A 27,547-nucleotide genomic window follows, 5' to 3' on the forward strand; every position below is an offset into this window, starting at 1 on the left:
GCCCCCACTGGATCTACGTAAAGGAAAGGGGAGAATTGTTCTTGTCTTCGGCAAATTGACGCCGTATGTCCAGGAGGGTGTTGGGCAGGCGGTGCACCTTCAGGAGAGAACTATGGGATGGTGGAGGTCAGGGGTCACACGCTGCTGTAGCAAACTTAATCTCCTAAGGAAGAGATGTTAATCTTTTCAAGGCCCCATTCAGGGGGCAGTTATTTCCCCTGGTACTTAGGAGCAGGAGCTCTGGGGCCAGACCGCCTGGGTTCAGATCCTATTGCTACCACGTATTAGCTGTGCAGCCTTGGACAACTAACTTTACCTCTCTGTGCCTCAGACTCCTCATCTGAGAAATGAGGTAATAGTAGGTCCTACCCTGAAAGAGTGTTTTAAAGAAAAAACGAAATACTTGTGACATGCTTAGTATAAGCCCTAGGAAAACCTGAGTCAATGTGTCTAAATCTGTTTTAATCATATCTTTTCTGACCTACATGACAATGGAGACAGAAAAAAAATTTACGTATTGCTTACTCTGTAGAAAGAGATGTTCTGCATGCTGTGCATATACTCTGTTCAATTCCTAACTTTTGTCCAAGATTATGTGAATTTGTTTGTCTTCGCAGCCTCTGGCAGTCATCGTGTGCCCTGGGTGGAAAAAGGCCCAGTTTATTTTTGAATTACTGGGGGACTATGGCATGTCCCCCAGGCCTCTTCACCCAGTGCTGTTAACAATCGGACTCCACAAAGATGAAGCCAAAAACATGAAGCTTCCAAGGGCTTGTAAGCATCCTCTTCAAGCTGTTTGGTTTTCCCTGCAGAGCACAGCGGAGCCCTGCCAGGCAGGCGTGTGTGATGATGCAGCCACAGTCATCACCGGTCCAGACCGCACTGTGGGTTACGGGTGGGCCTGGTGGGCGAAGGCGCTCTTGGCTTACAGCCGTTTCACTGAAAAACGACATGATTTCATTCACTTATCAACTGTTTATCGACTATCTCCTGTCAGATGTTGACTAAACTCCCACCCCCTGCCCTCGAGGAGCACGAAACCTGGTGGGTGCCCAGGTATTTAACCAGATACAGACAGGTGTTAGCCTGGACGGGCGGGCCGCACCCACGTGAGCAAGAAAACCCAAGGTTTTGTGTCCTTAGACGGCAGTTCTACAAAGCGTGTGGCATCTTAGCAAAGGAAATGTTGGAAAAACCTGTGAAAAATCTGAAGTGTTAATTTTTCTTAAATGTAGGTGACATAATTGTGACGACACCGCACAGCCTCCTGAGACTTCTCCAGTATCAGAGCTTGTTATTTCTCAGACTCTGTCACCTCATTTTGGATGAGGTGGAAGTATTATTCTTTGAAGCTAACGAAGAAGTAAGTATGGTGTCCATCAAGATGTCATTATCACTTGGAAATAGATATATATATGATGAAAGTCTCACCTGCTTTTAGGAATCTGGAAAAGCGTCTAGTTGGGGAGGAAGCCAGTTCATCTAAAAAAGTTTTCCCTTTAGAACTTTGATCATTGTGAAGAAAGAAAATTTGTCTGAAATTGTCTTCCCAAATTTTAAAGTTCTCTTTGAAGAGCAAAAATTCTTTTCCAGAGAGGTTTTCTACAATACCGATATTTTTGCGATTATGGAAGCAATAGGTTTTATTTTAGAAAATTTGGGATACAGAGAAGAGTACTTGAAAAACCCCAGCGTCCGTAGTCGGACACTCAGAGCAATCACTCTTACTGTTTTGGAGTAATTCCTGTGTCAGTACCTACAACTAACAACATCAGGCCTTATTTTATGGCTAGTTTATAACTTGCATTTTCCAGTAAGCAGCATCATGAGTATTATTAGTAATTATTCTACCGCACTATTGTTCACTGGACATAGGGAGTCCTGTGGGTGTAACATAATTTTTTAAATGGTCTTATTTTTGGACATTTAGCAGTGTGTGTGTGTGTGTGTGTGTGTGTGTGTGTGTGTGTGTGTGTCTAAAGAACATACATCTTTCTTGCATGTTTCCCTTAGGATAAATTCCTAGGAAGGGGATTAATGGATCAAAGACTCTGAATTCTTAAAAGAAGGCATTTCTTGGGCACAGCATAACACGATGACCACAGGCATTTCATTTGGGAGCAAGGACACCCCCAGGTTCAAGTCTGGGCTTTGTTACTTGCTGACTGTATGGCCTGTGCAGGGTTTCTGAATGCCTCTAAAGCCTCAGTTCTTATTTGCAAAACTAATATCCAGAATACTGCATCATATAGTTGCCTTTCTGAAAGCAGAGACTGATTTACGCTCCCATGGACAATGCGCCACCACACCACATGCCCTGGGGCCCCCGGCAGTGGTCCGGCTCGGACCGGCTTTCGTTTCCAGTCTCCTCATTACATATGGTGTCTCGTGAGCGTAATCTGTACTTCCTGGCTGACTTGTATACCGGCCACTCCTACTGTTCTTGTGTGAACTGCTTGTTCATTTTCTCTGCTTATTTTCTGTTGGCAGGATCACCTTTTTCTAGTCCATTCGTAGAGCTTTTTATGTAAGGATATTAATTCTTGGTTGCATATGTCACACGCATTTTACCCAGATACCGTTTGTGTTTTGATTTTGTTTATACTTAACATTCTCTCCTTTGTAGTTTTCTTCTTTTCTTTGGAAAGGCCTTCTCCACTCCGAGAACAGAAAGTGTGCAGTTCTTTACCACTTATGTTCCTGTCAACCAACTATTATTCCCTTTTGAAATAAAAATGAAATCAATTATACTCACTTTTTTAGATGTTCGCTATATTAGATAACTTTAAAAAAAACATTGACGTTGAAGAAAGGGAATCTGCACCACATCAGATTGTTGCCGTTGGAGTTCATTGGAGCAGACATATAGAACAGTTGATGAAAGAGTTCATGAATGACCCCTACGTTGTGGTCACGGCCATGGAAGAGGCTGCTCTCTATGGCAGCGTCCAGCAGGTGCGGGCTCGTGGGCGTGGGGTGAGGGCGGTCAAGGGCTGAGGAACACAAGCAGGTAGCCTCCATTTCATGGCTTAATAAAGTAAAATTTTGCAGCTTTTATCTACACGAGTCTATAATCGTGTATTTAGATTTATATTGTCGTTCTATACGTTGTTTTCTGTTAAAATCCTAACTTAGCGATGAAAAGTGAAGCTGGGGCACCTGGAATGTGTTTAAAACCACACTGTTTCTGTCTTCCGTTACCAGGTAGTGCACCTTTGCCTGGAATGTGAAAAAACCTCTACTTTACTCCAGACTCTAGATTTCATTCCAAGTCAAGCACAAAAGACCTTGATCTTCACCGGTTCTGTAGCTGAAACAGAAATCGTGTGTAAGGTGAGCCTTCTGTATTTTTTGTTTAAACCATGATTGAATCTCAGAATCATCAGAGAATTACCAGGTAGTTAAATATTTGCCAGGGGAATAAAACTGTACAAGTTTATCAGTCAGAGGAGGAGGTGGCTGGTGCTGCAGAGAATAGACAGCAGTGAGAAAGGACAGCGGGGGTTGGGGGGTGCTGGGGGGGGCCTGGAGGGAGGAGCTAAGTAGGTGGGACCATCCTTTCCATGGAAGCAGACATTCCCCAAGGAGGGTGCTTTGTGCTTTGTCCTTAAAAGGATCCCATTCACGAAGAAATGCCAGCGTCTTCTGTAGCCTCTGTTTAAAAAACCAGAGACAATAACACCAAGAGATAGCATCATATGGCTAGAAAAACCAAATAAATTGTCTACAGATTTATTTAATTAATCTAATTCTACATAAGTTAATACTAAAATGTGTAAATGAAGCCAATTACAAATTAAAATACAAGAATCAGTATATCCACCTTTCAGCAATGATGAACTGGAGGTCTTGTGAAAAGATGTGATGTGTGTTGGCACATAAATTTGGTGTCTGTGTGTGTGTATACATGTATATCCACGTGTATAAATACACACATCTATATATGCGCGCATTACTTAAAAGGAAGGAAAATGGTTTTAGCAAAATAATGTTTGTTTCAGTTGAGCAAGCTTTTAGATACAAACTGTAGAATTTTAGAAATACATTTATTTAAACTTACAATCATCTTGTTCTTACAATTAGTGGATTGATGAGATAATACCCTCACAGATAATTTTAAATGTTTTATACTGGTAATTATTGATGGAACAGTTAACTTTAAGCTTATGTTCCTGACTGTGAACTGGCTTATTTGGTTTCATCTTTAGGTAGTAGAAAGCAGTTCAATATTTTGCTTGAAAATGCATAAAGAAACGGTTTTTAATTTAAAAAGTGTTTTAGAACAGTGGAAGAAGAAGTTAAGTTCTGGCTCTCATGTTGTATTAGGTAAGTGTTTTAATTTCTACTTATGTTTAGAGAAGGCTGCTGAGCCAATGGGAATCATGTCTTCAGCTTATTTGAATATCTCGTTTCCAAATTTCTCATCACTTCGCAGATCTCCTGAGAATTTATTAGTAACGTCAATCTCAAAATGAAAGTTAAACTCCACTAAGATTTTGGTGTTGAGGCACATGCGGGGGCCCCCGGAGCACTCGTGGCAGAAGACAGCAGCCCTTAGCGCAGACGTTGTCCCTGGGGCTGCAGGTTGAGGGCCACCATCTCGTGTGTGTGTGTGTGTGTGTGTGTGTGTGTGTGTGTGTGTGTGTCTGCGCACGCACGCCTCTGACGAAATCTGTCACAGATGGTTGTGAACAATGACGTTAGAGATCTGAAAGTCAAACTGTAAGATAAGTGAAAAATAGATGGGCAGCCTAGATTTGTAATAGAAAGGGGCATTTTCCAAGCCAAAGTTAGGGAGACGACTTTTCTCTGGAATGTGATCGTGGGGCTGTGACATTGGGGGGGGGGGCAGTCAGGGAAGGAGTTTGTTGGCACCCACACAGTGAAGTGCGGTAGAGACACGTGTTGAGGTACGGTTACGGAATTGCTGTGTAGTGTCAGTGCAGGGAGCTACGCCTCATCTGTGGTTGTCGGATCCTTGTCTCCAGCCTTAACTGACGACTGCATACCGCTCTTGACCATCACCGATGCCACGTGCGTGATTCACTTCAGCTTCCCTTCCTCACCAAAGATTTTTGGTGGGCGTCTGTATTGCATGTCTGACCATTTTCAGAGTCCAACCGAGCAGGTTTGATTAATTTTCGTTATCTCTAAATATTCCCCTGGCATTTTCTGTGCAATGAGAAATGCAGAGTCCGCGGGGTTTTATCAGTTAGACTGGGATGGACGACCTGCTTCCTTTATTCGCCCCCGATTTTAAGGGTTCTCCTGCAGAACAGGGAGATAAGAAAACCAAATCTGTCTTGCTGCTGACGGAGAGAAATGCGTGCCACGCGGTCGGGGTCCTGCGCTACCTGGAGCGAGCCGATGCCAAGATTCCCGTGGAGCTGTATGAGTTTACTGCGGGGGTTCTGGAAGCCAAAGAAGATAAGAAAGCCCGAAGGCCTCTTTGTCCGTATCTTAAGTCTTTTGGTTTTTGCAAGTAAGCCAGTCATTTGTTTAAAACCTTGAAATGTACAGTAAAGTGCACAGTGATATACTTTTACTGCTGGAAGACCTTTACATATGTACGCACAGTATACACCACCACCCAGTCCTAGAGGTTCTCCCCATGCTCCTTCCCAATCTGCCCTCCCCTGGAGGTAACTGCCCCTAAATATCTGTCAACATTGATTAATTTTGCTCGTTTCCCAACTTTATATAAATGGAATTGTACGTTCAGCTTACCGTCTGCAACATTCATCTCTGTTCCTGTGTGTATTGGGTGGATTTATTTATCTGTGGATTTAATGGCTCGATACTCTATTGTATGAATATATCACAATGTATACATCCATTTTCCTGTTGATGGGAGAGCAGTTGTTTCCAGCTTTTGGCTATTATGTATGAAACTCCCCTGAACACTCTTGCACATGTCCCTTTGTGGAAACACGCACCCATTTCTCTTGGGTGTAGACTTTGGGATTGCTGGGTCATGGGGTGAGCGCCTGTCTAACCTTCCCAAGGTGTGTGACGGGTTCATGACCCCATCAGCAGTGTGTGGGAGAGCAGAGTTTCTCCATATCCTCACCGACAACACGGTGTTGGCGGGGGTGGTGGTTTCCATTTGTATTTCCCTAGTAATTTATGATGTGGAGTGTCTTTTCGTATGCTTCTGGGACATTTGACCGTCCTTTTCTTGTGAAGTGTCTGTTCAGTTCTTTTGCCCATTAAAAAAAATGTTTATTTATTTGGTGGGTGAGATGGGCAGAGAGAGAGAGGGAGAAAGAGAGAATCCCAAGCAGGCTCCACACTCAGTGCAGAGCCCAGCCCATGGCTTGATCCCTCAAATCACGAGATCATGACCTGAGCCGAAATCAAGAGTCCAAGGCTTAGCCAGCTAGAGCCACCCAAGCGCCCCTCTTTTGCCAATTTTTTAAATTGGGTGTTATTCTTTTTATTATTGCTTTGTAGGAGTAGTTTATTTATTTGACATACAACTACTTTGTCAGATATATGCCTTGAGATCTTCTCCCAGTTCATGGCTTGCCTTTTCACTGTGCTTTTAATTTTTTATTTACTACTTTTAATTAATTAACTGATTAATTAATTATGAGAGCAAGGGAGGGGCAGAGAGAGCAAGGGACAGAGAGAATCCCAAGAGCCAGAGGTGGGGCTTGAACTCCCTAACCATGAGATGATGACCTCAGCCAAAATCAAGAGTCAGATATTTAACCGACTGAGCCACTCCGGTGCCCGCCTTTTCATTGTAAGTCTTTTGGTGAGCAGACCTTTTTAATTTTGATGAACTATTTCATGGTTACTATTGTTTAGGGTCCTTATGTAAGAAATATTTGCCTGTCTCTAGGTCATGAAGACATTCTTCTGTATTTTCTTCTAGAAGCTTTATGGATGGTTTCACACTTAGGTATATAATCTAGAGTGAGAATTTTTGTTTCAAGTGTGAGGTATGGGGCAAGGGTTACTTTTTTCCACGTGGGTAATCATTTGCTCCAGTGGCCTTTATTTAAAACATCAATGTGTTGTCACTCAGTTGGTGCCTTTGACATAAACCAGATGATAGCATACGTGGTCCGTTTGTGGACTGTGTTACATTGGTCTCTTTGTTCTTACACTGGTACCACACTTTCTTAAGTACTGTAGCTTATACTTTAGCAAGCCTTGGAAGCTGGTATGCAAATTCTCCAACTTTGCTCTTCATCAAGGTTGTTTTGACTTTTAAGTCCGCTCCATCTCCACATACATTTTGGAATAGGCTTGTCAGTTCTTCAGAAACATTGTCTGAATTTTGATAGCATGTGTGTTGATACTATAAATCAACTTGGAGAGGATGGTTATCTTAACAGTCACGGGAGCCTTCTCCCTGATCCGGACATGATACCAGTGCTTGATCTGTGATCACTGGGACTGGGTAGGAGGAGTCTAGTATCTATCAGATAACTATTGACATTAACTGTTTTGAATTATGGTACATTAAACAGGTTATTAGTGGCAGTTTCTATTATGCCTTTAAACAGAATATTGACTTTTGAAACAGAAGCTCTGTTTTCTCAGTTTGGGTTACAGAGCGACTTCTCGTTTAGAGGTTATTAGTAGCCTTTGTTGTGGGTTGTGGGGATGAATTTCTGATTTCAGGGTCTTTGTTTTGGAAGTACATTTTGTTCATTTACAGACTGTCTAGAGAAATAATGAAGTAACTCTTGAAGTTTATTCAGTGTTAATTAAATTTTAGGACCCTTTTTCAGTAATGTGCATGTTGTTAGTGTCTAAAGTATTTAAAATGGTTAACTTATAGTATTTGGGATAAAAGTTCTCTGATTTCAATTACAGATTAATTTTCCTGAAGAATACTTTAAAATACATTAAAATCACTGTTTTTTTGTTTGTTTTTAAAACCCGGTTACTTTTTTTTTTCAGAGACAAAAGGATCTGTCCTGATCGACACCATATTAATCCAGAAATAGACATGCCAAGGAAATTATCCAACCAAACTCTACCAACATTTGGATACATCAAAGTAAGTTTTGCTGAAGATCCTTTTGTCCAGTAATTAATGACCATTTTAATGAACATATTCCATTCATAGGAGCAGAATAATTATGACGCTATTAATGTACCACCATTAATGTGACAGTAGCCATGTGTCCTTATGAGATGCCTTATTTCAAGACCCCAGTTTATTTAGAAAACCAGCATCAAATGGAGAAAATAGATAAACCAACCTCAACAATCAAAGGATTTTTTTTAGTTGTACTTTCAGAAAGAAAGTTGTTTCCATTGGGGACTATTAAAAATAGTGCAGTGATAACATATGTCTCTTCACGATATCCATGGTCCTTTGAGGAAATTCTGAAATGTAGATAAAGTTGCTGACTTAAGAGTTTGTCACTTTCTTTTGAATCCTTTTTAATACTTCTTCTTTTCTTCTTTTTGTTTTTAAATTTTTTTTTGATGTTTATTCATTTTTGAGAGAGAGCACAAGCAGGGGAGGGGCAGAGAGAGAGGGAGACACAGAATCCAAAGCAGGCTCCAGGCTCCGAGCTGTCAGCACAGAGTCCAATGTGGGGCTCGAACCCACAAACCGGGAGATCATGACCTGAGCCGAAGTCGGACACTTAACCGACTAAGCCACCCAGGCGCCCCTCTTCCTTTCTTCTTGAGTTCAGGACTTCTTTTTACCTTCCCTTTTCCCTAAAGCAACTATGTTCTGCTCATTTGTGCCGTTCTGTCTCCCTAGTTCTGTTACCTCATTTCTAAGTTTTTCTGGTCTGTGTTCCTTTATACATGTTGTTTATCATGTATGTCTCTCTCTCTATGTCTCTCTCTCTCTCTCTCTCTCTCTATATATATATATATGTATGTGTATATATGTGTGTGTGTGTATGTATATATGCATATATATATATATTCTCTCTCCCTCTCGAGAGGATTATATATATACGTATACACACACACACACACACACACACACATATACACACACATGTATATATACACACACACCTGTGGGGCTTGAATTCACAATCTCAAGATCAAGAGTTGCATGCTCCACTGACTGAGCCAGCCCGGCTCCCCATTATTTTCTTAATTAACAAGAGGAAAGGTAGCTTGTTTTCAAGTTGAAGGGTACAGTTTTGATCTAGGTTGTGGATACATCTTTCCCAGTGACTCCCCCATTATCTGTAGGGACTGTTACTCTCCTTATTCTCTTTTTTGTTATAACTTAATATGGAATTTGGTCTTAATACTTTGCTACAGCTCCTTTTCAGATAAAATATATTTCCCTTGAATTTTAGAATGTCTGAGTCAGGGTAACATTGATAATTTCCAAGTTTCCTTTTCTGCTGTTTCTTTCTTGTAATTAAAATAGGTGGGGACATAGTTTCTGAGATTGTGCACATTTCCTGGCTCCATTTCTGTCTCCCACATGCATCTGGCCCTTCATCTCTGTTGTCTTTGGATGGATAGTTTGGAGACTTCCTGGGGCTCCAGCCTTCACCCACTGTTGGAATGGAAGAAAACCTGCCAGGCTCAGTTGCTCCCGTCTCACTGGCCCTCCCCCCACCCCGCCCCGCCCCCGCCCCCACCCACGGTGTTTTCACTGAGTACCTGTAGCCACTTGCGGACTCCTGTGTTTAGGCCCATCTGTGTTTAGGCTCTTGCATGTGCTTCTTCCTGCACAGACAGTGATACACGCAGGCTTCGTGATGCGGCTGGGTTTGGCTCATCTGCTTATTTTGTTGTTGTTGTTTAAATTAATAGATACTTTACTTATGTATTTTTAAATGATTATTTTTAAGAGAGAAAGCACGTGTATGTGCACGCTCACGAATCAGGGAGGAATAGAGAGGGAGACAGAGGATCTGAAGCGGGCTCTGTGCTGACAGCAGAGAGGCCGATGTGGGGCTTGAACTCACAGTGACATCGTGACCTGAGCCAAAGTTGGACGCTTAGCCGACTGAGCCATCCAGGCACCTCTAGATATTTATTTTTTAGAGCAGTTCAAGTTTACAGAACCACTGAACAGAAAATACAGAGTTCCCGATACCACCCCAACAGCTTCCCCTATTAGTAACATCTTGCATTAGTGTGGCACATGTGTGACAATAGATGAGTCAGCGTTGATACGTTTAGTTGTTAACTGAAGTCTGTAGTTTACATTAGGATTCATTCCCTGTAGCGAACATTTGGTGGATTTTACCAAATGCAGAGTGACACATGACTCTACATTGGTGCCACAGAACTCTTCAACAGCTCAGGACCCCCCTGCGCCACCCTTCCTCTCTTCCCTGAAACTCTCAGCAGTCGCTGATACTTTACTGTCTCATATTTTTGCCTTTTCTAGCATGTCATACAGTTGGAACTGTACCTTATGTAGGCTTTTCTGGCTTTTTTCATTTTTCAAACTGGCTTCTTTTTATCCCTTAATAGGTCATTTCTTTTTATTGCTCAGTATACCATAGTGTATCCATTCACCTTTTGAAGGACATCTCACTTGCTTCCATGTTTTGGCAATTATGAATAAAGCTATGGTAAATATTTGTGTGCAGGTTTTTGTGCAGACGTAAGCCTTCAACTCATTTGGATAATGACAAGGAATGCGATTGTTGGCTTGTATAGTAAGGCTGTTTTTCTCCGTAAGAAACTGCCCCACTGTTATCTGAAGTGACTGCACCATTTGTATTCCTACCAGCAAAGAATGAGAGGTCCTGTTGCTTCACTCCTCTCCAGTAGCTGATGTTGTCAGCGTTTCGGATTCTGGCCATGCCAGTAGGTGTGTAGTGGTACCTGATTGTTTCAATTTGCAGTTCCCTGATGATGTTTGATGTTGGGCATCTTTTCGTGTGCTTGTCACCCGTATGTCTTCTTTGGTGAGCTCTCTGTTCAGGGTGTTTTGCCCATTTTTTAATTGGGTTGTCTGTTTTCTAATTGTTGAGTTTTAAGAGTTCTTTGTAGATTTTGGATACCAGTCCTTTATCAGATACGTGGTTTGCAGAAATTTTCTCCTAGTCTTGTGGCTTGTCTTTTCATTCTCCTTAGAGTGCCTTTTGCAGAGCAGAGGTTTTTGATTGTAATAAAGTCCCAACTTTCCACTTGTTTTTCTCATGGAATCATGCTTTTGGCATATCCACAGAGTCATCATGAAACCCAAGGTCACTTAGATTTTCTCCTTTGTTATCTTCCTCATCTGCTTTTATTTTGGGGTCTGTGGGGATATTTTGTCGATTAGCTTTGTTGTAAAGTATGCCCCCGGTATTTGGTTTTGCCATCTCATTGCTCTGTCTTTACATGGGGATTCAGAGTCAAAACACATGACACTTCACCACTGTCACCTTCCCAGAACCCCTCTAACCAGATCCTCCCTTTTAATCTGCTCTATTGAGGTTCAGTGTGCATACAGTAAAAATCATTATTTTAAATGTATAGTTTGTTGAGTTTTGAGAAATATGTACAATCATGTAACCACTGCCACAGTCAAGATATGAACATTATTATTGCCTCAGAAAGGTCTCTCCTGGCCCCTCATCCCCAACCCCAACTCCTGGCAGCCACTGGACTTGCTTTCTGTCACTAGACCTTTGTGTTTACTAGAATTTCTTGTAATGGAATCATACAATATGTAGTCTTTTGAGTCTTATCTCTGTTATTCAGCATAATGCTTTTGAGATTCACCTTTTTCCTTATCGAGTAGGATTCCTGTGGATTGCCTGTCTGTTCGCAAGTTTATGCCATTTGAGTTGTTTGCAGTTTCTGGCTGCTGTGAATTTGTGTTACAAATCTTTTTAGATCTGTATCTTCATGTTTTTTGAGTGAGACAGTGGAATTGCTGGCTCATATGATTGTGTGTGTGTGTGTGTGTGTGTGTGTGTGTGTGTGTGTAAGAACTTGCCAAACCGTTTTCTATAGTGGTGGTACCATTTTACATTCTCACCAGCATTGCATATAAGAGTTCCAGTAGGTGCATATTCTCAATACATGGTGTTCTCAGTCTTTAATTTTTGCCACACCATTGCATTTGCACAGATAATCTTATTTGCGTTTCTCTGGTGATAGTCTTGGACCTCTTTTCACTGCTCATTTGGCCCTTTGTATCTCTTTTATGAACTCTCTTTTCACACTTTTTGCCCATGTTTTTGCCTATTTTTAAATTTGAGTTGTTGAGTTTAAGAGTTCTTCATGTATTATGGGTATCCTTTGTCAGATAAATTGCTAATATTTTCCCTCGGTTGAAAAGCAGAAGTTTTTAATTTTGATGAAGTCTTCTTTCTCACTTTTTTATTTTACATTTTGTGCTTTTCATGCCATAAGAAATCTTTGCCTATCCTACCATTGCAAAGATTTTTCCCTATTTTTTTATTCTAGAAGTTTTATGGTATTACATTTAGGTCTGTGATCCATCTCAATGTGTGTGTGTGTGTGTGTGTGTGTGTGTGTGTGTGTGTGTGTGTGGTATGGATAAGGGACAAGTTTTTCCCTTATAGATAAATGGTTGCACTAGCATCATTTATCATAAAGACCTTCGTTTCCCCTTAAATTACACTAGTACCTTTGACATAAATTAGGAGACCATATTTGTGAATTATGAATTTTTTCTTCTATTCTTTGGTCTGTTTGTGTATCCTTGTAAGGTGCCACATTGGTTTGACTACTGTAGCTTTATAAATAATCCTGGAGACTGGTAGGGAGGTCTTCCCAACTTGCCTGTCATCTTTAATATCCTTCTGACATTGAAAAATTTTAAAGCAGCTTGCTAGTTTCTACTTAGAAGCCTGATGGGATTTCAAAGGGCATTGCATTGAGTCTATAGATTAATATGGGAAGAATTGACAATAAGTATCTTAACAATACTGAGTCATCTTGTCCATTTACATGGTATAGCTATCACTCCATTTATCTAGGTCATCTTTAATTTCTCTAAGCAACGTGTTATAATTTTCGGTAGGCTGATCTTGTACTTACTCTGTTAACTTTATCCCTCATAGGTCATGTTTTTGGACATTAATGTTATTTTTCTTTAAACTTCATTTTCTGATTATTTAGAAATGCAGTTGATTTGTGTGGCCTTACCTTGTATCCTGCGACTGTAGCAAAGTGAATTACTTATGTGCAGGACTGTTGGTGAGAGTGGAGTCAAAACAGGCAGGGGTGTGACTAGAAGGGACCCTTCTGGTGTGCCCAGGACCAGGGATTTTCTGGGCACATGGGATGTTTAGTGCTGAAAGCAGGAAAGCCCCAGACAAACCAGGATGAGCTGGTCACCCTTTCTGGAGGCCTCCTTTGGTCCACAAGCTTCTTTTTGCCCCCTCTATTCTGCCAACTTTATGTGTCTTCAGATGTGCTAATGCCATGCAAAGGTGATAACCACAGACTGCCACATCTGGGGCCTGGATTTTGTTCACTGTGTGTGCTGAGGTCTGTGAGGCTTAACACAGAGGCTCCTAAATTGGGAAATATGGGGGAAAAGAAACTCTCCTCTTTACTCCTGTCACCTTAAAACAATCATCATTAGCATCTTAGTACATTTAGTTTGTCATTTTTCTTTGTGCATCCTTTATTTCTTCTTAATTTTTTAAAATATTTATTTTGGAGAGAGAGTACGAGCAGGGGAGGAGCAGAGAGAGAGGGAGACACAGAATCTGAAGCAGGCTCCAGGCTCCGAGCTGTCAGCACAGAGCCTGAATACGGGGCTCAAACTCGTGAACCGTGAGATCATGGCCTGAGCCGAAGTTGGACGCTTAACCAAATGAGCCGCTCTTTGTGCCCCTTGTTGTGCATATTTTAAAAGATTTGTCGTTGGTGTGTATATTATGTCCTGCTTAGCTCTCGGAACGTCATAGCGGGCATATTGTCCGTACCACCGTGTGGTCACTGTCTGCCATCATGCAGTGGGCCTCTGAATGGTGGGGGAGAAGGCTTCCCTGGCAGAGGCCATCTGTCATGCAGGAAGGGATGCCGGGCTCCCTGCCTGGGATGGCGGCGGGCCTGAGTAAGCAAGCACTGAGCGTGTATTCAGGCAGCTTCCTCCACGGTGCTGCAGAATGGCTGGCTCGGGACCCGTGACAGACATGCTACCCGTCCTCCTGTTGGGAGGGTCTGCAGTGGACAGGTGAGTCAGAAAGATGGTGACACGTGCTGTGGAGAAGGTGAAATGCAGCAGGGTCCCGGGGGGTATGCTGGGTACACATGCTGGAGGACAAGAGGCCTGTGGAAACTGTGGGCAGGGAGGGACTCCGAGGGGTCAGCTACACTGAGAGCCGAATGAAAAGAAGGATTCGGCCACGAGAAGATCTGGGGAGGATTGTTCCGGGGAGAGGAACCAGCGAATCCCCACAGCAGAGTTAACATGGAAGTGTTTGTGGCACAGGACAGGGCTCGTTGGCAACGAGAGGGGGAGAATGGCCAGCAGTGGAGCCCCGGGGGCGCCACAGAGGAGGGCCGTGGGCTGCCAGCCCCATGACATTGATCGTGAGGGGCGACCCTGCCCCTCCTTGCCTGCCCCTGCCTCCCAGTGAGCAGCACCTTCTCGGCCGGTAACTGTTCTGTCCTGGTGCCTGCTGCCGGTAGCTCGTGACTCCCCACCTTCACGTGGACGTTTTGCTCCGTGTCTAGACCGCCTTCTCCATGCTTTTGCTAACATACGTGCTCCGCGGCGTTGCTCCTCGTGCACTGCCCACCCCGCATACACTTGCCTGCGCAGAGCTGTCTTTCCGCTTATGCCGGCTGCGGCACATCTGTCCGCCCGTGGGTTGCTGGGGGTCCCTCTAGGACATGGCTCGTCTCGTATCCCTAGCGCTTCATACACCGTAGGCCCTCGATAGGGTACTGCCTGTTACGGGAACACAGCTCAGAAAGAGCTGCAGACCCAGGGATGCTATTTAAGAACAACAAAGTGCAGTTAAGTAAACAAAGGAACACTTACAATTTATAATGAAGCTTTAAAGTAATGAGGCTAACAAAGTCTTCCCGTAGGGTTTAAAGTGAAACCACACTTATTTGTGAGTCCGCTAAGGTTTCCTGTTGTTTGTTGGCCTGTTTCCTCGTTTGCATTTCCGTCCCTGCTGGCCTGCTTTGGGCCCTTTGGTCACGTGCTGATTTTGGCAGGTGCCTTTTTGGCTTAGATTGAGTTTGTTTTCTAGATATGTTTGCTGTTTCTTTTTGTTCCCCCAGATAATACCCTTTTATATTTTGAATGCAACGCATTACTTTGGCCGTATAGTTGATAAGCACGTGGATCTTTATGCAACCCTTAATGCTGAAATGAACGAGTATTTTAAGGGTAACAGCAATAACACAGCTGTTGAAAAGGTGGAAAAATTTGGATTATATGGATTAGCAGAAAAAACACTTTTTCACAGGTAAAGGTCTATTTATTTTGTCTCTAAAAGTTGGGAAGCATTTGTCCCAGTGGTTTCGAATCCCTGTTTTGACCCGTGTCCATGTGACCCAGTGTGCACGTACGCAGCCTGGCTGCCGGCCGGGAGGGTGGTGGCAGCATCGCGTCCCCCCGCAGCTGCCTGGCACGGCGCCATGCCTGTGACTTACCCAGCCCTGGGCTCCTGAGCACAGAGCGTGGAGGACAGCGTATCACTCACACACCGGTTCCTGAGCCATCGCTCTGTGCCCCCTACAGGCACACTTACATCATTCCTGTAAAGCTGTAAAGTGGGTCCCATCTTACAGATGAGCAAGTTGAGCCCCGGCGAGGTCACCTAGATTATGTGACCTCAGCTTAGTAAATGGCACAGCCGGTGTTCCGACACCGGCAGTCTGCCTCAGGGACCTGCTCACGCCCGTGGTTGGCAGTTCAGACTCCGCTCGGTGGAGCCTAGAATGAGAACCTTCAGAAGTTCACCTTACTGTGTTGATTTTCGTTGTGTTGTCAGATAAGGGGATTTACTCCATTCAACGGTACTACCCAGTTTTTATTCTTCTATGTACTTGAATTAAGCCATTCTGAGTGCTCGTGACAGCTCCAGTTAATTTTTATTTCTAGGTTGGAATAAAACTGTGCAGTTAGGGTCTTTTTATACGTTTTGGATGTAATGACTAGGTTGAGGCAAAGATTGTGTTCCTTTGGGATCTCTGTGTCAAACTGAAGCCACTGTTGTTCTCCAGGGTTGAGGTGTTGGAGATGAGCCAAAAAGCAGACAGCTGGGGCCCGGACAGCGTCCTCGTCAAGTTTATAGACGAGGGCCGGACTGGACTCGTCACGAGACACCAATTGCTGCCTCTCCCAGAAAATTTCCACGCTCTGCCCCCGCAGGCGGTGGAGTTCATTGTTTGCAGAGTGAAACCCGCTGACAACGAAGTTGAATGGAACCCAAAGGTAAGTTATTTTGGCTCTTTATGTCCTGTTGACTTTGAGAATATACACAGAATGGAGGTTTATTTGAGTGTAGGCAGAATGCGTCCTGGTCCTGGCCAGTTAACGCAGCAGTTGCTTGGGTCCCTGCTGGTGCGGGAATGCGCTGACAGCCGCCATCCCAGAGCCAGCTCCCAAGCTCCAGAGAACTGCCTGGCACCGTCGTCATCATTAGCGCTCACGGTCTTGGAATTGGTATAAAATATGCATTACTATGCAATAAATTGGCTGTCAGCTCGAGAAGAAACAGTGTAAGCACCAGGCGAATGCCCCTGGCAGACGGGGGTGGGGCCCCCGGGGGCCCGGGTGATGGATATTCTCTGGCCAGGTGGGGTAGCTCCCCTGTGGTTGGGACGATGGTCAAGGAGAGAGAGTCTGGAAGGGACATTTCCTCTGGGCTCCTCAGGAGGAATAGCTAGCATGTCCCCTCGCAGACCGGATGAGGCACTGAAGGTGAAGGTGCACGGAAGACTGATCCCACGTGGGCTCACCTGGCTGTCCAAGGCGGGTGGGCTTTCTCGGAGGTAAAATGTACCTGACAGAGTACTCAGGTACGTCTGGTCTGCTGTGGGCTCGCGTGAGGGAAAAACAGCCACATGCCTGGGAAAGGGTACATGGAAGCCCGGGGCCCCTCAATTCCAGGGTGCTTCGTTCTCATTGAGCTTCCAAAGAAATGGGCATCCATACTTTGAAGACTTGTTCACAGAGGAGAGAGGATACTTGGCCACAGTGGGAAACATGCAGCTTGGGAGTCCAGAAGTGCCGTGTGCACTGTCCTTACCGAGCCCCACGGCTCAGTACCCTTGTCCACAGAGGGGCACCATGGCCTCTGTGACCCCCCTCATGGGGAGGTGGGAAGGCACAAGGAAATACACGAAACAGGTTTTTGCAAAAGTACACAGCATAAACGGGATAAGAGATTTTCTTAAAGCTTCAGATAAGTTACCTCTTTTACTTTTTCAGATCACTAGGTACATTCATCATAAAATCATTGGGAAATTGCATGATGCGAAAGTGATACTGGCTTTAGGAAACACAGTGTGGGTCGACCCAATGGTGAGTGTGTGTTTTTCTTTAAAGAAATCTGTGTTTGAATGGGCCCCTGAAATTATTCATGTTATTCTAATTTGTGGCTTGAATAATTGTTTGCCTAGAATAAATGGAGGTTTTGGGGGAATCTCTGTGTTAGGGAGAGTTGGTTTTTTACATATTATTTGGGTCATGAATTTGGTTGTAGATTTCATGTATAAGAGAATCCTTTACACTATAACCCAGCACTCATGATGGAGACAGGCGTTTTGAAACTCTCCTTGCTCCATGTGACAGTCTCTGATATTTATAATTCTATTCCACTTTTTCAAGGTTTGGTTGTACACTATTAAGTCAGTTTCACAGTCCTCTGTCTCCACTGGTGGTAGTGGCCCCCATGTGGGATCGATCATGTCGAGGATTCTTGGGCTTTCAAAAATAGGTTTCGGGGCGCCCGGGTGGCTCATTCGGTTGAGTGTCCGACTTGGGCTCAGGTCATGATCTCACAATTAGTGAGTTTGAGCCCCGCGTCGGGCTCTGTGCTGACCGTTCAGAGCCTGGAGCCTGCTTCAGATTCTGTGTCCCCCCTCCCCATCCCCCATTCGCTGTTTCTCTCAAAAATAAATAAACATGTAAAAAAAATGTTTTTTTGAAAGGTCGGTTGAATTATGGTTACAGTTTCTGCCTCATTCCTTCAGCAAATATTTATTGAGCACTAATATTTACGTGTTAGGTCCTGTGTGGGAGCACTTGGCTTCTGTCCATGAACAAGAACTCCTACCCTGAGAACCCTGCTTTTCAATTAGAAGTTTTGCTCCATTGGACTTAAATTAGTATGATGATAAGATTTAAAGGAATCCAGTTCTTAAGAACTGTTCCACTGGAAGTTATTTTTATGAGACTGGAAAAGCCTTAACACTTGCAACAAGAAGCTTGGGTGTAAGATTTAGGGGTTCAGAAGAGAAAATGATTTTCACTAGAGAAGGTAGAGGTTGCCAGTTTAGGTAAATGAAGATTTGGGGTCTTCAGTTTCCGTAATAGTCAATATTCTGGTTGCTTAATGGAGAAGAAAAAACATGGAAACTTGATTAACTGATTTTGAAAACTATAGCTGAGAAAATGAAGAAGCTAAAACAGAAAACCCACCTGGCGTCTGCTCCCGCAGCTCCGAAGTGTAGCGCTGTCCGTGGCTCGGTGGAGGGGAGACGGACCCCCACGCCTGCTTCCTTCCCCACCCAGCCCAGCTCGGCCCCCAGTCGGGTGGAAAGAGGCGCCTGCGCCATTCCCAGGTGGGAATGTGTTCTCGGTGTTCACTTCGGAAAGTGCTCCCGCTGCTTCCCCTGCCATGAAAGGACCGCGCGGGCCTGGGTCTGCACCTCCCGTCAGCAGGAATCAGGATGCTGCAGAACTTCATATTCTATCCACGTTAAAATTGATGAGAGTATTTTGGTCGCAGGAAAAAACGCAGTGGAGGAAACTGTCCAGAACATGGGACTTAGGGCCTTGGCGTAGCCCCTCTCTGGGCGCCAAAGTCTCCGAGCCTTGGGGTCCTCCTTGTTAGGAGAGGTGAAAATACTCAAGTAATTAAGTTAGAAAGTTAGAAAGTAAGAGTTGTGTGTGTGGTCCTTGCATTATAGATTGGTCTCATCTGGGGGTTTTACTCCAGGATTCAGTTTTGGGCCTCCCAACCCCAGACCTCACCATACTTCTGCAGTGTGGGGGCAGGTTCTGGAAGCATCTCACGTGTGACTTCTGATGCGGCAGAGGGAGGCCCATGTGCACCAAACATTGCACGGTGAATCGCGGGGTCACCGAGAGCATGTTTGATTTAAAAGTTCACGGTGTGATTCCTGCAAATGTGCTTTTTCTTTGATTCAAGGTGCACGTTACAAAACTGTCAAATCTGAAAACTTCTGTCATTGATTATAACGTTCGTGCTGAAATTCTGTCAATGGGAATGGGCATTGACAACTCAGAGCATATGGAATGCCTGAAGACGTTACAGGAAGGAGTTAAAACACCACCTGGTGAAGAAAGCTTAAGCCAAGCCCCGTAAGTGGACTTTTTTTTTTTTTTTTTTTAACTTGAGAGACAGTGTGTGTGTGAGCAGGGCAGAGGGAGGGAGGGAGGGAGAGGGGGAGAGAGAGAGAGAGAGAGAGAGAATGAAAGAGAGAGAGAGAGAATGAATCCCAAGCAGGCTCCAAGCTCAGCGTGGAGCCCGACGCAGGGCTCAAATCCCACAACCCTGGGATCACACAATGAGCCAAAATCAAGAGTCGGATGCTCAGCTGATTGAGGCACCAGGCACCCTTGTAAGTGGATTTTTGTCTCCCTTTTGGGAGAGCTGTTTTTGGGGACAATAACTCACAAGCGTTCGAGATTTTTTCTTTCTTTCTTTCTTTCTCTCTTTTATTTTTTTTGAAAGTTGACTGGGTTACTGAGTCTCCATGTCTCCATCGCTCAGCTTCGATAATTTCTCAGACTTGGGAATCTTATTTTATCCACACCCCAATGCCCATTTTTTTGCTTTTGGTGGAATAAAACAGATGCCAGACGTATTGTTTTACCTGTATCTCTTGCCAAATCAGCTTTTGTTATCTTTTCTCCTGACTGCACACACACAGAACAGTATATACACCGTAAGTGTAGTTTGGTGGGCTTTCTGAACACAGAAGCCAAGCCTGAATCAGAAAGAGGGCGTGAGTCCGTGCCACCCCCTGCCCCTTCCCCGAGGGCAGCTGCCACCCTGACCTGGAAGAGCATGGATCGCTCTACCCTGATTTGTACTTTGTTCGAAGGGAGTCGAGCAGTATGTCTCTGGTCTGGCTTCTTGGGCTGGGCACAGCTTGTGAAATCCATCCGTGTTGTGCATGTGGCTGTAGGTCGTAAAATCTTAACTGCCACATGACATTCCATCGTGTGAATGTACTGTAGTTTGTTCACCCCGCCTGCTGTTGGTGGGAGGAATCTCCCCGCTCTGAGCCGCTTCTGGTGGTGGTTAAGACACATTCTCCTGCCTGTGTTTTGGTGCATGTATAGGTGTTACTCCTTGAGGCTGGTATTTTGCAATCTGTGTGTGTTGTGTGAATGAGCCCGGGTTGCATCGTTTTCACTTCTCTTCCTTTTATGCAAATATACCTGAAAAAAAAAAAAAACACTTGGATTCTTCGACACTTTGTGGGACTGTTGCTTTCCTCTACCCAAAATTCCTTGACTTCCTGCCTCTGAGACTCCATCACAGCCCACACACCCCGCCACGTAAACGGGACAGTCTGTGTGTCTGGTAAACATCAACGTCCCACAACTTCACCCTCACATTTGTTTGGCTCTCTTAACGTCAGGACAGAGTTACTTTGTACTCTTTCAGTTTAATTTTTGTGCCTGTGCGCCTTTTAAAAATCCATTTTTTAAGGGCAGTTGCCACCTTCATTTCTATTCATCCTCTCCTTCATGCATAAAAGGACCAGTAATTGCTTTCCATCTTTTCCTAGTGTAGGACTTTCTTTCCCTGTTTTTTTTCAGAAGAAATAGATAAGCTTGACATTGTAGGGTGTAGTCTTTATTATAACCAAGATTAGAGACATAATCTGATTTTTTTTTCAGATGGGCTTTAAAAAAAATTTTTTTTTAATGTAGTGTGATTGGGGGAGGGGCAGAGAGAGAGGGAGGGAGACACAGAATCTGAAGCAGGATCCAGGCTCTGCATTATCAGCACAGAGCTCAACGTGGGGCTCAAACCCACGAACCAGGAGATCGTGACCTGAGCTGAAGTCGGATGCTTAACTGACTGAGCCACCCAGGTTGCCCCAGGGCTTTTTTTTTTTTTTTTTTTTTAATTTTTGAGAGGGAGAGCAGGTGCATGAGTGGGGGAGGGACAGGGAGCGAGGGAAAAAGAATCCCAAGCAGGCTCTGCCGCATTGTCAGCACAGGGCCTATCGTAGGGCTCAATCTCTCTCTCTCTCTCTGTCTCTCTGTCTCTCTGTCTCTCTGTCTCTCTCTCTCTCTCTCTCTCTCTCACACACACACACACACACACAAAGAAAGGAAAAACTGGAATTGCTGAGGCAGAGTTAAAGCTGCTGCCCAGTAGTGTTCCAGACTGGGAGGCCCAGTTTACACTTCCACAGGCAGAGGATGAGAGACTGTGGAAGTCACTGGGAAAGTACCTGGCACCCCCATGGGGAAGGATGGACTCATCAGGAAGAACGTTGCAGCCACCTGGTGGAAAAGTGGGCAGAAGACTGAGCACCTGAGCAGACACTTCACAACGTCTAACTAATGAATTGCTCAGTAATGAATATGTGAAAGGGTGCCCAAACTCCCTAGTCTTCACAGAAATGCAGATTAAAGCCACGGTGTGATAATAGCACTTCATACCCGCCCCCCCCCCCCAAGTGAGGGAAAGAAAATACCAGGTGTTGGTTAGGCTGTGAAGTAACAAAAGGCTCTTAGAAACTTGACTAGAATGTTGTTATTACGTCTAAAAAAATTAACAGTCATTTCCAAAATTGCATGTGTTTCTTATTGTGTTAAAATATGCATAACAGAATTTCTCAGGTTTGTTTTTTTTTAAGTTGTGAAATACACATAAAACCTGTCGTGCTCTTCTAAGCGTCCAGAAGTACATTCACAGGAATGTTACAGGAGGGCGGGAGAGACTCCGGTCCTGGCTTCCCAGTGGAGGAAAGGATCTTGCAAACAACAGACAGCAAAGGGATAGAGTTTATTGAGGGGAAGTACAAAGCTGTCAAAAGTGAGGGGTCCTGACTGGGAAGCCACCGAGGATTTTTGTCCCTGACTTTTTATTGGGACCTCATCAGAAAGTCTGTGAGACTCCTCTCCTGGCACCAAGTCCAGGCAGGTCTGGAATACCTTTTTCCCTTCCCCCCGCCCCCCCAAATCCCACCGCCTCTTTAGCCTCCCGCTTGCAGCTGCAGCCTGCCTCCCTGAGGGTCGAGGGTCGAGGGTCGCTGATCGACCCCTGCCTGATGTTAACGTTCCCTGCTCATAACCACCACCACTGTCCACCTCCAGAACGTTTTCATCTCCCCGAACGGAAACCCTGTCCCCACGCAACTCTAACTCCCATCCCTGCCCCCACGGCCCCTGGAGACCTTCATTCTGCTTTCTGTTACTCGGCCTATTCTGGGCACCCCGTATCAATGGGACGATGCAACGTGGGGCCTTTCGTGTCTGGTTCAGCTCACCCCGTGTGAAGTTTCCAGGGCTCACCCACATTGCGGCACGTATCCGGATTTCCGTCCTTTTTAAGGCTGACGAATATTCCACTGTGTGGATAGACCCCATTTTGTTTGTCCTTTCATCTGTCAGTGGATGTTTGGCTGTTGTGAGTAGTGCTGCTGTGAACATGGCCGTACAAACCTCTGTTGAAGTCCCTGCTTTCACTTCTTTCTGGGATATACCCAGAAGTGGCATTGCTGGATCATACGGTAATTCCGTGGTTCATTTTCTTCAACTGCTGAACTGTTTCCCACACAGCTACTCCACTTGACATTCCCAGCAGTGATGCACGAAGGTTCCCATTTTCTCCAAATCCTTGCCTAGAAATTAGCCCAAGGTGAAGGCTTGAGGTCTCCTCAGGACGTTTCTGAACACGCATCTTGCCTCGGTATGCGTGTGGCTTTCTGCCCCTGAGTGCACTGGTTGTGAATGTCCTGATTTCCTAGTGTCACCCAGCTTCTCCTCTGGGCGTTAGGTGGTCTGTGGTCTGTCTGGGTCCCTGATCCCTTCCCCTCAGCGTCTGTGGGCTTGTGGTCTCCTTTTCTGAGTAGTGCCCGCCATTTTCCATCTGTGTTCCAAGTTTGGTCCCTCAGGTCCCCCACCGGACAGGTCAGAGTGGACCACACAGTAATCTGTGAGTAAAGTCTGCCCTGTTACCTCTGGTTTAAGGTGGGGATGGGAATCGGGCTGCTGCTTGCCCAAAGCAAGACCACCACACCGTGGCAGGTGGGCCAAGGGCTGGTTGAAATGCCAGAGGCCCTTCATCCGGTTTTGAAGCTGGCTTTTTCTTCATCGGGCATTTGCTTTGTTGCTGTCAACCTTTGGGTGTTAGCTCCTGGAAAGTTGGTTCCAACAGCACCTGGTGGTGCTTTCAGGGCTTCTGTGGGGAGATGGGAAGCTGGCGCTTCCTTGCCCACCATTTTGTTCTGGATGTCTTCTGGTGGCAAGGTGCGGGAATATTTCTTCAGTCTGATTTTGTTTCCAGTTCATCTAATTAACAGATAATTACTCTTAACTGAATTACCATTGGGCCACTTGAAGCTTTAAAATTCATTCCGTAAATTTTTAATTTGTCTACTGGGGATACAGCGAACAGATGAAGGGCCATCTTGTGTTTTAATAGAGCAAGACAGACCATAAGCAGGTTCCAGAGATACATCGATGGTGACAGGTGAGAGGCCGTAAATGAGCACTGAAAGGAAGTTAGGGTGGCTGTGGGCTGAGGAGGGTGAGCAGTGGCCCATGCACTGGTCAGGACAGTCCTCCTGAGGGCATAGAGAGGGCTCCATCATCCCGTGATTCTGGGAGCAGGGAGGAAGGTGCAGCGACTAGAGCAGAAATGCGGCAGGGTGGGGGACCGTAGGTGCTGAGCAGTCCTGGGACGTGATCTTGTGGCCAGTTTCAAAGACTAGGCTCCCGCTCTAAGGAGGCAGAGCCATGAGAAGGTTTTGAGCAGAGGGATGATTTAATCAAAAGATCCCTGGCACCAGTGTTGAGGATAGGCTGGGGTGAAGGACGAAGGCTGTGCTGGGAGTTCAGGACAGGGTGACACTGGCTTGGGCGAGGGTGGCTGTGTGGAGGTGGTGAGAAGTGGCTGCTTTCTGGGTATATTTGTAGTGAGTGTGTGGCCTCACGGAGCCTTGTTGACAGGTCCTGGGTACTGAGAGCCCGAAGGCGCGCGTGCTGAGCCCTGGGGCCCAGTGTTGAGAGGCGGGGGCCTATGGGGACACCGGAATGGAGCCTGAGAAGGAGCAGCAGCAGGGTAGGAGGAGGCCTGGGAGGGCGAACACCCAGACGGCAGGTGAGGGAGGTGTCTCAGAGCAGGAGCCGTGAGCCTGCCAGATGCTGCCAGGAGGCCCGAGGAGTGAGCACAGGAAGCTGGCCATGCGGCTGCCGGTGACCTGGGAGGACTCCTGCTGACTGATGAATGCAGGAGAATTTGAAAGAACATGGCAAAGGTTAAAATACTTCACCGTCTGAGGTTGGTAGTTTTTATCTTTTTTTTTTTTTTTAATTTTTTTTTTTTCAACGTTTATTTTTGGGACAGAGAGAGACAGAGCATGAACGGGGGAGGGGCAGAGAGAGAGGGAGACACAGAATCGGAAACAGGCTCCAGGCTCTGAGCCATCAGCCCAGAGCCTGACGCGGGGCTCGAACTCACGGACTGCGAGATCGTGACCTGGCTGAAGTCGGACGCCTAACCGACTGCGCCACCCAGGCGCCCCAAGGTAGTTTTTATCTTAATGAATTGGGTGCCCTGAGATCAGGATACATGTCAGTTTCTATACACTTTCAGGAAGCAAAAAATGCTCCATGCTTGCTTATAAGATATTCTTCTAAAAACAGACACCGCATTAGAGTTTAGCAGATTTAATGAAAGCGAGGCTTGATCACTTCTGTGAAACACAGCAACTCCTGAGCCCCAGCTCTGTTCTCCGCTTGGCCCTCTGTACTCTGATTGTGTGGAGTCTTGCCCACCTGTGACCACACACGTAAGGCGGAAGTGCAGAGGACCGCGAACTAGGTTCTACAGATGGACCTGCCCAGGAGAGACTCCATTTCAGGAGCCGAATGGCGCCATTCTTAGAGCAGGTTGGGAAAGAGGACAGACCTTGGGGATGTAAAAGATCTGGAAGCCATAGAGCTTGACAGTCATAGGGAGTGTGGTTCTGTAGTTCTGAGCCCTGGGGGTGGGAGGGTATTGGCATGGCGGACAGTTCCAGGGTGCTTCCCAGAGAGCATCTAGCTCTGGAGGGGGAGATACTGAGTTGGTTTGGGACATGTTAAGTTTAAGGGTTATCAAAAGCAAAAGCCTAGAGCTCAGGAAAGCAGCTGGGAAGACTAGTCTGCTGGTATTAAAGGAGAGTCACAACTGGGAAAGTGTGTGATGAGGAGGGACGGAGCCCCAGCAGGTGAGGGTCTGGTGAAGGAGAGGAGAGCCCCAGTGGCATTAGGGTGGGTGATGGAGGGCCTGGTGCTGCACGGTGCGGGGGACGAGGCCTGAGGAGGGGTCCCTGCCTGGCTGGTTGGAACACGGATGTGCATTCACCATTTGGGGGGTGCCGTTCACAGGCTTCATGTGCGTCAACCAGAAGTCCCCTTGGAGAGACACATGCACACTCCCCACACCATGGATGTGTGTGTGTGCACACGTGTTTGTATAGTTTAGTATGGTTTGCTCCTTTAGGCTGGGATTCTCTCTAAAACAATGCATTAAAAATGAATTACGTTGTCACCCATGAGGAAGGCAGCGGGATTTCAGGGGAACAGGGATGAAAGAGATTTTTCACTGTAGACCTTTTTATTTATTTCAAAATATTGAACTGCATGAATGTGGTTACCTGCTCAAAAAATGTAAACAACTTAAAAATGTTTTAATTTTAAATTGTACTGATATGGAGTAATCTGTCTCTAGTTAATTGGATAATGGGCAGAAGAGTGAATTTAATAGGATCCCATATCATTAAATGGTGTGTGTGTGTGGGTGTGTGTGTGTGTTTTAGATACAGATGGCAATATTTGCTTATTTATGCAAAGAATATTTCTAGACAGAGACCCACACTGGTAAGGGGATGTCTCCGGGAGGAGACGGGGCTGAGGGACTAGGGCAGGGAGCAGAGATGGCTTTTACTTCCTGCCCTTTTAACTCCTTTGGTGAATGAGTTACTGCATTTATCTGACAGTCTCTGTGGATCGCCTGCTCGGTGCTCGCTGCAAGGTGGGCTGCAGGGAGCAGACCTGGCGGCCCCGCCCTCCATCCGGAAAGGGGCCCTAAGCTGTGTGCAGGTCTGACTTGTGGCAGTAGGCACCTCACAGTCATTTGCCGCCTGCCTTCCTCCTCTTGCTGGGGGGATCCTGGAGCTGACCTTCACCTCCTCCGTCCAGGGCGCCTTCTTCAGCAGAAGATGCTGCTTGTCTGCAGAGTGCACGGCAAGAGGACAGGGGCTCGGGAGGAGGTGCTGACTCCGAGACAAAGCCAGAAAGCCAAAAGCATGGTTGGTGATTTAAAACATGGCTGACTTAAAATCATGAAAGCTTGGAAATTTCACAACGTTGAGGCTATCCACTTTTAGATGAATTATATAGAAGGTGACATAAACTGCTGTTATCTAAATTCCTATTTTTCACAGTTCAACCTCCGGTGGTTTTATTTTTCAAACGGGAGACTTTTTTTTTTTTTTTTTTAAAGAGAGCATGAGCTGAGGACAGGGGCAGGGGGAGAGAGAGAATCTTAAGCAGGCTTCATGCTCAGTGCAAAGCCCAGTGCCGGGCTCCATCCCATGAGCCTGGCGTCATGACCTGAGCTGAAACCAACAGTCTGACACTCAACCAAAAGAGCCACCCGGGAGCCCCCCCCAACGTTTTTTTAATAACTTTTTCCTTTTTGTTAATTGAGGTATAATAACGTTCATCCAATAAAGTAGACAGCTCATCAGAATTACTTAATGTGTATATACGTCCATTGACCGCAACCAGATGAAGCTGTCGAACATTTCCAGAAGCCCAGGAATCCCCCTCATGCCTCTTCCTCACCTGAAACCCTTCCCAGGAACCGTTGTCCTGACTTCTGTCACCACCAGTTTCGCTGAGTTAGAAGCACAGAGTGTATACTCCTGTGGCTTTCTCGCTCAGCATCCTATCTGTGGGATTCATCTAGATTATCACGAGGAGTGGTGATACTTTCTTGCTGCTGAGTTGTACTCTATGATACGAATATACCACAACTTATTTGTCTGTTTACCTATTGATAGACACTGAGGCTGTTTTCGGTTTTTGGCTGTTATTAAAGCTGCTGTGAACATTCTCGCTCAAGTCTTCGGATGGAAGATTCAGGTGTTTTAGACTTAGAAGTTCAAATGGCATTGTTTCAGAAAGTGGTGTGTTTAGCACTGGTTCCTCGTGTATACTGGCTAC

The 27,547-nt window shown here is 45.4% G+C and overlaps 1 protein-coding gene across 2 annotated transcripts in view; it reads left to right on the plus strand.

Moving 5' to 3' along the window:
* TDRD12 (tudor domain containing 12) overlaps window positions 1-27,547 on the plus strand; it is a 71,549-nt gene that overhangs the window by 41,030 nt on the left and 2,972 nt on the right. Inside the window, exons 15-27 of one of the 2 annotated variants that reach the window (XM_025914712.2) lie at window positions 618-774; window positions 1,236-1,363; window positions 2,764-2,955; window positions 3,205-3,333; window positions 4,209-4,326; window positions 4,989-5,128; window positions 5,262-5,482; window positions 7,918-8,017; window positions 15,169-15,356; window positions 16,117-16,327; window positions 17,327-17,419; window positions 19,272-19,444; window positions 26,519-26,628. In XM_025914712.2, the coding sequence (XP_025770497.1) occupies window positions 618-774; window positions 1,236-1,363; window positions 2,764-2,955; window positions 3,205-3,333; window positions 4,209-4,326; window positions 4,989-5,128; window positions 5,262-5,482; window positions 7,918-8,017; window positions 15,169-15,356; window positions 16,117-16,327; window positions 17,327-17,419; window positions 19,272-19,444; window positions 26,519-26,628 (1,960 nt within the window). The remainder of the gene's footprint in view (window positions 1-617; window positions 775-1,235; window positions 1,364-2,763; window positions 2,956-3,204; window positions 3,334-4,208; window positions 4,327-4,988; window positions 5,129-5,261; window positions 5,483-7,917; window positions 8,018-15,168; window positions 15,357-16,116; window positions 16,328-17,326; window positions 17,420-19,271; window positions 19,445-26,518; window positions 26,629-27,547) is intronic. The other variant, XM_086689578.1, reaches the window with a different exon arrangement.

This window comes from Puma concolor, chromosome E2, assembly GCF_028749965.1.
Source record: "Puma concolor isolate L17-30 chromosome E2, mPumCon1.1.hap2, whole genome shotgun sequence".
NCBI lineage: Eukaryota > Metazoa > Chordata > Mammalia > Carnivora > Felidae > Puma > Puma concolor.